The sequence below is a fragment of the Myodes glareolus genome, chromosome X (assembly GCF_982192425.1).
Source record: "Myodes glareolus chromosome X, mMyoGla1.1, whole genome shotgun sequence".
NCBI lineage: Eukaryota > Metazoa > Chordata > Mammalia > Rodentia > Cricetidae > Myodes > Myodes glareolus.
The window spans coordinates 134,001,435-134,013,748 of NC_142053.1; the positions used below are offsets into that span (position 1 = coordinate 134,001,435).

General features: G+C 40.4%; 1 protein-coding gene across 5 annotated transcripts in view; it reads right to left on the reverse strand.

Moving 5' to 3' along the window:
- Positions 1-11,503, reverse strand: part of Rpgr (retinitis pigmentosa GTPase regulator) — a 52,369-nt gene extending 40,866 nt beyond the window's left edge. The window contains exons 1-7 of one of the 5 annotated variants that reach the window (XM_048461570.3): positions 11,297-11,491; positions 8,923-9,048; positions 8,115-8,207; positions 6,485-6,547; positions 5,457-5,615; positions 3,801-3,950; positions 1,305-1,463 (exon numbers count right to left, since the gene is read on the reverse strand). In XM_048461570.3, coding sequence (XP_048317527.1) covers positions 1,305-1,463; positions 3,801-3,950; positions 5,457-5,615; positions 6,485-6,547; positions 8,115-8,207; positions 8,923-9,048; positions 11,297-11,438 — 892 coding nt within the window. In that variant the 5' untranslated portion in view covers positions 11,439-11,491. Of the gene's footprint in view, positions 1-1,304; positions 1,464-3,800; positions 3,951-5,456; positions 5,616-6,484; positions 6,548-8,114; positions 8,208-8,922; positions 9,049-10,842; positions 11,212-11,296 lie in introns of those variants that run through there. The other 4 variants (XM_048461574.3, XM_048461573.3, XM_087902843.1 and 1 more) reach the window with 4 other exon arrangements.
- Between the last annotated feature and the right edge of the window lie 811 nt (positions 11,504-12,314).

Here is a 12,314-nt window from a genome sequence, read left to right on the forward strand (position 1 = left end):
TGTGTACTCAGAAACACACTGACGACAATGTGGCTGGTCTGTGTATTGAGAGACATGCTGGTGACAACGTGGCTAGTCTGTGTACTGTGTGTCAACGTGGCTGGTCCTTGTACTAAGAGGCACACGGGTGACAATGTGGCTGTTCCCTGTACTGAGAGACATGCTGTTGACAACGTGGCTGCCCTGTGTACTGAGAGACATGCTGGTGTCAATGTGGCTGGTCTGTGTACTCAGAGATACCCTTGTGACAATGTGGCTGGTCTGTGTACTGAAGAACAGTCTGGTGATAATGTGGCTGGTCTGTGTACTGAGACAACCTGGTGACTATTTGGCTGGTCTGTGTACTGAGAGATACCCTGGTGACAATGTGGCTGTTCACTGTACTGAGTGACATGCTGGTCATATTACTGTCTTCTGTGGAATCTTAGGAAGGAGAACAGGAATCCCACTCTAAAGGCAGAAATGAATTTTCTCATTCTTAAATGCAGCCTGGTGGCAAATTCCTCATATCATCTGATGTTAACAACTTACCTGATAAATCCTAAAGAAATCCATCCAGGCAATTGTGAAAACATTCAGTTGTAAAGAATTCTTTTTCTGAAAAGTGTCTATTTAGCTCATCTGAGAATGAAGGGTACTGAGGAATACTTAACTATTGCCACATATTTTACATTTTTTCTCTCTAATAGAATGCCTGACGGCTGGAGAGATGGCTCAGCGGTTAAGAGCACTGGATGCTCTTCCAAAGGACCCGGGTTCAATTCTCAGCACCCACATTGCAGCTACCAGTCATCTTCAACTCTAGATCCAGGGGATCCGACACCCTCACCCATAGTATATACAGGCAAAACACCAGTGTACATTGCATAAATAAGTAAAGAAATCTTTAAAATGTTTGAAATATAAATAAGATAGAGATGAAACTCCTTACAGAAACTGTACTTGGAACAAGGGTATGAAGGCATATTGGTGCAATGGCAAGAGTACTATTTGAGTACATCATATCATGACTTAATTAGTAGATTATATCACACATTGCCTGTTCTAAGTGTACTAATTTTTCCTTCTCTGTTTTTTCCTTTATCACATTTTCTCCTTAATTTTCCCATTCAATCCCTTGGAGATGGAATTACGCAGAAATTTGTGAGCTGATCAACTCAGGTGCTGGAATCCAAACTCAGGTCCTTAACCAGAGCCACCTCTCCAGCCCCAAGTATTCCTATCCTGTCACAATAAAAAGGATTGTGAGGGTGTCATTAGCTACTAGTGAGTACAGAGAAGAGTATAGCAGGCGCCACACATACCTGTGAGAACCACAGTGTGCCCTCCACCGCAGGCTACTTGGAGCACCTTCTCAGGAATTCCTAGCACTCGCTGGGGTGATCTGTGATTGATCAGCAGCTGGTTGGGAAGACCCAACTTCCCATTCTCAGGTTCTCCAAACGTGTACAGTTCCCCGTCGGCTGTCAGAAGAAAAGGAGAAAGATTAAGGGGACATCAATGTAAACGGACCACTGGTCCTCTGGCACATGTTCTCATGCTCTCTAAAAGCTCAGCCAGTAATGAAGTAAATCTGAGCTTTCTTCAGGTATGTTTCACTACAAGGTAAGAAAACAAAGCTGGATGTTTTTTTTCCTCTCACCTATTTTATCTCGTACCCTTCAGAAAGAATTCATGACTACAGAACTAAATAATCACTTTAGCTTTTCCAGAAAATACAGCAAAAATTGTCTTACAGATTCTTTATACCTTTACGGCATGCATGTGTGTGCATATGCATTCATGGTACCAGCGATTAAATCTGGGCCTCAAACAAGCTAGTCAAGAGCCTGACCATAGAGCAGTATTCCTTAGAAGTTTCAGATTTTCAGACTGGGTTTCATTAAGGCCTTGAACTTAGAATCCTTCTCCCTTAACCTCCTGAGTAGCTAGAATTACAGGCCTGAGCAGCCTGGCTCAGATAGTTTGCTTTTTTAAAAAACAAACAAACAAAAAACAAAAAAAAACTTGCTCTAGAAATCTCGGTTATGTATGCAATGCATAAGTTGAATAGCTGTGAAGATAACATTTTGGTTAGATGGCGCTATAAAGTATTTGCACCTTGTCCACCCAACACTGAGTTTCTTGAAAGCAGAGACTTTCATATTCTTATCTGTAATCCCACAACTTACTTGCTGAAGCTACTAGTAATCACTACTGCTATGGGGTTGGAGGAAGCATGCCATATCATGAGGTTGTTGTTCCATTCAAAGAAACAACACAGTGACTAGAGATGTACCCAGGACACACAGGCAGTGCCTATTGATTACACATTGCTATTACACCTTCCTCTTCCTGGGTGTGGCTAAGGTGTCCAAAGATCAACCAGGGTTTGGAAAGTGGGTCTCTGGCTCAGATGCAGCATCACCTTGGTTCTGACTAGTATATGAAATCATAGAGAGCACAGCTTTCCACCACAGTTGTTAGGAGAGTGAAGAAAATGCCTTAGTAGCTCAAAATGCCTTTATTATTATTATCTTAGAGCTATAAACTTCTAAAAGAGAAGTGCTATGCTTTTATCAACATGACATTCTACAAAACACTCTTAAACACGTTTAGTATTACTTTTAGTCTTCTGACAACTGCATAGCTGTATGACCTTCTCTCACAGCCCTCCCATAAAACCTTTCTCTGCTCCACCCTGCACTCAGTTCTTTCACGGTTTGTGATCCACTAATTGCAGCCTCTTGCATGAGCCCTGGTAGAGGGTATCTACTGGAGTACTAAAAACCTAAAATGGCTATTCTACTAAAAAACCAGGGCTCCCCTCCCTCTGTAATCATTAACAGGCTTAGGGGGTGGGGCCTCTTGAGCCCCCAATCCATGACGGGCACCCATCTTCTGCAGGTCTTGTGTGAGTGACCACAGCGCTGTGACATCATATGTACAGCAGTCGCATTACGGCCAGAAGACAGCACTTCAAATACTCCTCCGTATCCTCCAGCTCTTGCATTTCCCCCTCTGATTTCTGGGATGTTCCGTACGTTTTTGAGGGGGTGATATGGATAGGTGTCCTGCTTAAGGCTGAGCACGCCGCAATCACGTTGGCTCAGCACTTTGCCTGTTTTGGGGTCTCTGAATTAACTGCTGTTCTAAGAGAATCCACTAAACTTTCATCTGGGCATCTGATGACTAATCGGTCAGTTAGAAAGAAAATCACAATCATCCTTCCATCATTACTAGCAGAGCTGTCAAATGTATATGTCAGTGTAGACACAGACTCCAACAGTTCAACACTGCCAAGCAGAGACTGCTACCGAACCCAGGAACTTTAGGCTGCAGATACTGACCACAGGACTAAGGCCTCATCCTTCATCTAATCTTCATCCCGGTTCTCACAAGAATACTCTATGACTCACTTATTTGAAACAATAAAGAAGAATTACCAAGACAGGAGGAATAGGGCAGACCAAGCACGGAAGCAAGTGACTCCAGGGGAGAGTGGCTAAGGCTAACAAGTTCGAGAACCAAAATTTAGAAAGGTTTATAAAATAGCAATCTAATTTTTATAAGAGACCTAATACTCACTTTATAAAAAGTTGACAGAGAAAATTTGAAATTATAAACTGTCAACATAGAAATGGAAAAATGTTTTGAATTAAAACATACATGAAAGACTATGCTTTCAGTGATCATTTCTATAGTTGATAAAACATAGACTATTTTAGTAGCTGAGCAACCATGTGAACTATAACTCATTTTACTAGTGGTAATGATTGAGAAATGAGAGACAATGTAATGAATCAAAACATTCATCTTACTTGTTACAAAAGCTGAATGGTAATATCCACAAGAGATCCATGAGATTGGCTTCCCAACGGTCACTTCATGAGGGATACACACATTACTTTTATTTTTTAAACCAATCTGCCCTTCAGAATTGTCACCCCACATAAAAAGTTTTCCATCCTCTATAAAGAAAGCACAAGGGAGAAAGGTCTTTAAAGGGCTAGACAGGCTCTCGAGCTATGACATTTCTTACAGACTATCATTGTCTTCTGGCTTATATTTTTAGTCTTATTTTATCTCTATTGATACATAATAACGTAGATATTTATGGAATGCAACATGATACTTAAAATGCACATATAGCATGTAATGACAAACTCAGAGTGATTTATCTAGCATTTTAAACATTTATCCTTTCCTTGGATTGAGAACACTCAAACTCTCTGCCAGCCGCTTAGAAACGAACAGTGCAGCCAGGTGTAGCAACTCATGCCCCAGAGCTCAGGGAGAAGTGGCAGGGGGATTGCTGTGAATAAAGTTATAATACACAAAAGGCCAGCTAGGTTTACAAAGTAAGACTGCCTCAAAACAAACAAAAATGATAAAAATTAACAGGAAACATTATGATATTCCTCCTTATAAACTCTAACTCGGCCATTAACACCATCTTTAAAAAAATGTCTCCACACAGAAATGGTCCCCTCCCTCCAACTTATGTCTTTTCTGATAAGGCTTCAGTGTTGGGAACAGTTAAGCTAAATGCAGGACAAGCTTATTTCAGGTTTTATCAATACTTGTTTACTTCTCTTTTTTTCTGAAAAAGCATCTTAACTATGTAGCATAGGCTAGCCATGAACTCATGACCGGCATGCCTCTGACCTTGAAGTTAAGGAGATTTAACAGTGGGACAATACCAATCAACTTCTCTTAGTGAATTAAAAAATTGATCTTCTAGGGTTTAATAAAAAGTCAAAATTAAAACTGAAAATAAAAACTGAAGGAGTAGCATTGAATAATAAACAATATTGTTGATAGAACAACACTTTTATCTCTTCTCTGAAGAAAGCTGCAAGCCAGCAGCTTCAGAGAGGTCACATGCATCATGGCTCTGACTTTTAAACAAAAGTTCTCAGATCTCATCTACTTTGAGAAGAAAGACAGAGATATGTAATGATCATTATAACCCACACTTTAATAACATACATCCCACTGATTTCTATCAATACTTCCAGTAGCAACTTTAATTAAAGTCATTAAGTGTACCTTCAGACTATGCAATGAAGATAACATTTAAGAATATCTAGCCAGGCGATGGTGGCGCACTCCTTTAATCCCTGAACTCAGGAGGCAGAGGCAAGCAGACCTCTGAGTTCAAGGCCAGACTGGTCACAGAGTGAGATCCAGGACAGCCAGGGCTACACAACACAGTTAAAACCTGTCTCAAAAAACAAAACAAAACAAAAATGAAAATAAAAGAATAGCTAAAAGAATAGATAGCTAGCGGAGTTGAGAACTTTATCAATCACCTTCTCTAATGTATTTATCTCTCACTCAACATATACAGATTTAAAGTTCTATTTCTAAAGTCTTCTGACGGCACACAAATGCTAATACCGTCACATATTTACTGAGTTCATATATCCTTAAAAGAAAAGAAGTGTCCAGAAAGAAGCACAAACAAGCCTTACCAGTTAAAGCAGCTGATGTATTAGCACCAGCAGAGAGCTGTTTAATGGAATCCTTAGATGTAAAGAAGCAAATTTGATGAAATGTGTCTCTGTCATCAGTGTCACCAAGCCCCAATTGTCCTTCATTATTTCCTCCAGCTGCATACACACTGCCTCTATCTGTACACACAAAAAATGCCAATTAACATACTGTAGTCCCCCCGCTTCTCAGACATGCTGGAGAACAGCAGATAGCGCTTTATGAACAATGAACAAAGATGAGCAAAGCTGAGAGTGGCATAGAGGAGCTGAGGCAGGGAGAGGAGCTGGGAGACAGGAGTGATGGAGAGAACTGGGCGCGGGAAGGACCAGGAAACATGGCACTGCTAACTCTTTCGCAGCGTGTGGTAAAAATACACTTTCCTCCACTGAACAGTCTTCAAATCTGTGTTAGAAAACAGTTCAGTAGGAGAGGACCTGAAAGCAGAAATCAGTTACACATACATGTGTAGGCCTGCTTCTTGACACTACTTTATTTCATTAAACTTTGTCAACACTACATTACCAGAATTACTGTAACTTTAGGATAGGGACTAGAATCAGAAAACTTCCAGCTTTTTGAAAACTGTTCTGACTATTGTGGCTCTCCTTTGATTTTCTATATAAATTTAAGAATTACTTTATCAACTTCTAGACACATTATATTGCCTCGTTAGATTCTGATTGAAACTGAGATGACTCCTATCAGGGGCATTTCCTGAGGCTTCCACTCAATCTCTGTAGCATGGAAGGAAGAGCAAGAAACAGGAGGAAGCAGCCCCAGGCGTGCTCCCAGCGAAAAAGATGCTAGCCCTTAATCTGTAGTTACTCAACAATAATTTGTATATTCCCAATGGCAAATGCATGCATGACACACTTATATTGGTAAAACTTTATTCTAACTACCACCAAAGGATCGTGCCTAGCAATTTTACCAAGCCACAAATACTGCTGAAGTGGGACACCAGTTCTCAAGGCTGGATAGAAGGCGCACAGGACGAACAGTGTACCTGTTGAAACTAGGGTGTGGTTCCTTCCGCAGGCAGCAAGCTTCACTTTTTCAGGCTTAAGAGCTAGACATGAGAATATGACAATTACAATATTTTATGGGTATGAAAATGATAAATAATCCAGGTTAATGATAAGTAACTGGGAGAACTGAAATGTCCTTCTTTATTGTACTGCAGGGGATGGAATCGAGGACTTTGAACATGTTAAGAATGTATCATCTGTAACCCAGAACGGAATTTAAAACCTAGGATAAACCTGGTATATTCACTCCAAATCAACTAATTACTAATCCAGAAGTTTATTCACAGTGCATTGTGCATCATAAAAACCTGTGGAGGGTGGCAAACAGTAAGATGTGGAGTCAAAAGTAGGGCCAAGACATCCAATTTTTAAAAACCTATAGGAAATTAATACAGCAAGAGCTAATACATTCCATTATGTTGTATCTCATCAACTTCATCTATTACTGAGCCTGCCACAAACTTCTAAGACACTCAATAAAAACCCTAAAACTAATAATTATTATAGGCACGTACATGGGTTGAAGTTGTTCATCTACAGATATTTATAGTTTTTCAAGACATGGTTTCTCTGTGTAGCCCTAGCTGTCCTGGAACTTGATCTGTAGACCAGGCTGGTCTCAAACTCAGAGATCCACCTGCCTCTGCTCCCTGAGTGCTGGGGCTAAAGCTGTGTACCACCACCACCTGGCTTCATCTGCATAATTTTAACACTTACAAATATCTCCTAAACAACTGGCAAAGCATCTGCACAGCTGGCTATGAGTCTCTGCTTCCATGGATCTCATAGGTATTTGGAAGGTCATGTCACTAGGAATACCAAGTGTTTAGTAATATGTGCCCAATTAAATACTTTCTAATCATAACATTAAAGAACCCATAATAATGCCGACAAATAGCATGGTAATGACAAAATCACACCGAAATTTTAAGCTGAAATTTCAATTTGGGTCCTGAAGCTAGAGAACACTGTTCTTACCACACTCCCAGGACTCTACACCACCTTTTTAATTTAATGTTCAAAAGCTACACCTAGAAGTTTTCAGAAGACAGTGAGAAAGGTTTCTAGTGATATATTCGCCATATACTCTTGAGACAACAATCGTGTCAAATACTTTGCTCTGTTCGTATCATATGCTACTATTCACCAACCACTAGCCTTGATGTCTTCATTAGTTCATTACTCTGCACTGTAGAATTTTAATAACCAATAACTACATATAACTATGAAAAGACAGAACTCCAAATTATAGCACATTATAAAGCCTGATTCCCTTACATATAATAGCAGTAATATTTAAACCACTTTGCAAACAAAGAATTGTTTGGAAGTCAAACCCAATACTAGAGGATCTTTCTTTTCTTAGTGGTCCTTGGGTTTCGAGTCAAAGAGATTTTTTGACTCCACCATAAAAGTATTTCTGAGTTTCACAGAAAGAAGAAGAGTAGGTACTAATTAATAATAGTCAAGTAAATCTTATAAAATAAAAAACATTTAAGACTTTTATTTATGATATTAAAGCGTCGAAGAATCAGTACTAAAGTTATTTAACAAAATCTGGAAAATATTAAAAAAGAAAATAAATAATATAAAGAAAAGGCTCCAAACCTTTGACACATGTTGGTTTGCTGATAGCTGACTTTGATCCTAATCCTAACTGACCCCAGTTGTTACTGCCAAACATATAAAGTTTATTATTTCCTAGTGGGAGGGAAAAAGAAATAACAAATTAAAGAAATCTTCACATAGATAACAATATATGAATGAATCACAAGGAAACAAAAAAACATACATTTTTAAAAATATCAGAAGAAATAGGAGTGGGTTACCTTTTCTGTCCATGTATGGGCACATCCCATTCGGTGTAAAGAGTTTTTAAGATTATATGTTAACAATTTTTTATTGCAATGAAACAGATTCCAAAGAAGTTTCACATGTAGAAAAACATTAACGTTTATTAAAGTAACTTAAAATTGAAAAGACTCTTAAAATGATGCATAAAGTATTTTCTGACAAATATAAAGCACTTTCTATACATTTTCAATATGTTTAACACATGATAAAGCCTGTTCTCTCCATATACCAAAACAGTAATATTTAAGTCATTTTTTTAAAAAAAGCAAAAATATGGTCAAATGTAATGCTATAAGATCATTATTCCCTTTGATGCTCCTGGCTTCCAAATCAATGACATTTTTAGTCACAAAACAAATCTATTATAGGCAATAAAAATAGATGTTTAAAATGTATCTGTCAGTTTTGAAGCAGGTTACCTTGTCGTTCTATATATGAGTGGATTCTATTAAGCATAAAAAGTTCCTAACATCAGGCAGCAACAATTTTTATTAAACATCATACTTATAACATTTAGTATTCTCTAAGAATTACTCTCTTCATCTAGGATTGTAATACTAACCTGTAACAATGGCAGTATGTTCATCGCCACATGAAAGACATATAGGTATGTCATTCTTAAACCAGAATTTGCTAGGGATATTTTCAGCAAATTTAGTTTTTCCAAATGTAAACACAGCACCCGTATCTGCAAATATAAAACAGTTTTCATTTTACAAATTGAACCATGATGCCTGTTATGAAAACACATTTTCCTATTGCATGTATACAAACCGTTTCCCCCACGACAGCTTTGGCTCTGACTTAATATCATTTCAGCCCTTCCTTCTCTCACCTTAATTCAGTCCTATTCCTCAGCCTTCACTTTGTGTGTGTCATCTGTGATGGCTAATTCAAGTGTGTGTTATTCATTCAGTGAGCTGAGGGAAGTGGACACAGTGACAAGGAAAGGCATCACCCATTACAAATTGTTCTGTTGTCACTGGGTGGACAGCCAGTTCCTGGACGAGCTGGTCCAATTTCTGCCTTCTACTCCCTCTGGTAAGGCCTCATAGTCTGGTCCCTGACTGAGGATCTTTTTCCAGACAGAACCATACAGCATTGCGTTTTCTCCCTTAGCATCACAGAAAATTTGTGCAGAGTACCTCTTTAAATGAATTTGGATTTTCTTTAGTTCTTCCAAGGAACTGCCAGTGTTTGCATTCAAGGAAGGAATGGTACTAAAAATATCAAACTGTTGAAAATGCCAGTGGCTATCCATTAAAACTAGGGCAGGGCAGAAACAAACACACTAACTACTGTCTTACTTGCACCATGGCCATATAAGGCTTTAAAAATCAATTATGCACCATACAGCAATCTCTCAAATGACTATCAGAATGTTTATTGATGGGTATTTTCTTTTCTCAACTATATTACTAATAGCATAGCTCTCCTTGCTACTTCTACCCATTGCACAGGGTGCTCCTCTAATAAACACGAGTTACATTGAAGTTGGTTCGAATTTTCACACAGAAAAGTTCCCTTCTCCACTATTTAGGACCGTCTTCATTATCATGTGAATATATTTATGACTGTCTTCATGTCACTATACTGGTGCCTAGGAAGTCAAACAGATGTCAATACTTTTAGTATGAAAGGCAGCAAACCACCCAGGCTTTAACAATGAACACTTAAGCTTTTCCTATTCCTACTGAGAAGAATGAGACTAAAAATCCATGAACAGTTCCCAGTAACTAAACACACACACACCCCAAATAGAAAGACAGACCGGGACCATTTTCAAAAGACTAAAAGTCCATGAACAGTTCCCAGTTCCCCGTAACTACTTAATCTCCACCCCCACCCGCCCCCACACACCCCAAATAGAAAGCCAGACCCAGGTTCTGGGAAATTTTCAGAGAAAGCATAGTGGATGTGCGAGGGCCTAAGCCATTTAAGAACGACTGTCAGGCAAATCAGTTCCAATTTAATAACTGAGCCTTGGGAGGTCAGGGCCTAGAAACGACTCAAGACTTCCCTACAAGGAATCATTTAACTGTTTCATTCTGGCTACCCAGAAAGCTTCTCCAGACAGCCCTCCCCGCGAACCAAAACCAGTATTTGGTAGCTCCATTCTATCCTCTGGCTTCTAATGTCAAGCCTATTGTCACTTTATTTTCCTGTACTCTCACAAAGGTATGAACTCCAGGAAGCATAAACTCAAAACCCCTTTGAGGCAAGAGCATGGCAGAAAGTGCGATACATATTTAAATGTATAATTCTGCTCTAATACAGTGGCTATTTTTCAAAGTGTTAATCGGAACACTTTGTTTCAAAGTGTTAATCGGAATGTATGTGAAAATCAATTCAGTGAACTATGACCACCATTTTAACAGATTACTTAAGAGTTCTACGTTTCAAATAGTTGTAGTTAAGTGCAAGAAATGGCTACCTGTGCTACCCGGTACGGAAGCCATACTGGGTCAGAATTTTAACTTACGTCAAACCAGCGCTTAAGAAGCCCTTTAAAAAAAATCGCTAAAGGGATTGGTCCAGAACGTTTCTTCCATTCTTTTTAACTTCTCACTCCAGGTTCATTCACTCCTTACTGAATTCAGTACCTAAGTGGGTGCTAGGGACATCTCGTTCGCTCGGGTTTAAGTAGAGCCCTTGGAAAGCTTAGCGAGAGACTAACGGCTGCCGCAGCCTCCGAGAAAAGTCACGGAATGCTTACTAAAAACGCAAGGACCCTCTCCCCTGGTTCCCTGTTCCTTCCTCCCGGTCCCAACAAGGCTCTTTATTCGCAGTGGCAAGGTAAGAGCTGCCTTCTAACCACCGCTCAGACTGCGGCCTGCACCCCGCCAGGGCCGGCCTGGAGGCGGGGCCTGGCCTCCCGCCCGCCCGCGGACCCTCCCTCCCTCCCGGCCAGCCGCCGCCATCCGGACGCGACTCACCCGGCACCAGCGACTCAGGCTCCGCCATGCCGAAAACTGTGAAGGGAATCGGTGCCTGCTTCGGAAAGACAGCAGGGGCGACTCGGTTGGGCCTAAGGTATTGCCCTAGCCCCCGGGGGCCCCATCGCGACCCTCTTGGCATCGACCACTACTGTGCTCCCGGAAGTCAACAAACAGACGCTAGGGGCAACGGAGGCGGGGCGTTGAGACGAGGGGCGGGGCGAAAGGTGGTTGGAAGGAGGGATGAGGAAGTGTTGTCACTGCGGCGCGTGTGCGGAAGCCGTGCTCGAGGCGGTAGGTGTCCGCGCGCCCCCTAGCGATCGTGATTGGAAGCGCGGCCACGCCGCACGCTGCGAGGTGTTGGGAGCGCATCTACTTCTGTAGAGATATTGGCCGCAGGGACCAAGAGGGGATAGTGACAGCATAACTTCTGTGACACGCGCAAACGTCAACGCACAGCTTTGAAAACACAAGTAAGTGATAATCTGCAACAGAGCTAGCCACTAAGCGTCTTACATCCCAAATGCCATTTGTATTCTTAGAAATAAAACTAGATACACACATTAGAACATTACTAAATGAATGAATGCTGTTACCATCATGTAAGATCGGTAATGTCACTCCTGTTTGCAGATTTATGCCGATTATACATGGGAAGGGAGGCCCAGTTCTAGTAGTCAATCCTGAAGTCTGAGCAGTCTGCCTGTGTCTCCTATAGAAGACATATATAATTCCCTGTGAAACATTTTATATTTCTGGCTAAACCTTGGTTTCCAGGATGAGAAAATGTATATACCTGTGGTAGTTGGTCTTAACCAAGCAGAACTGGATTTAAGGCTCCCTGAATGACTTCAGAGAGTACTTCTACATTTTCTCAGGGCATTTTTATTAAAATGGAAAGAAGGAATGGAATCCAATCATTTGTATACAAGCTAAAATTGAGGGTGAGGTGCTAGTACAAAAAGAAACTAAAATGGATTAGAGCACTCTGGACAAAGCCAGTTGTATGCAAAAATTC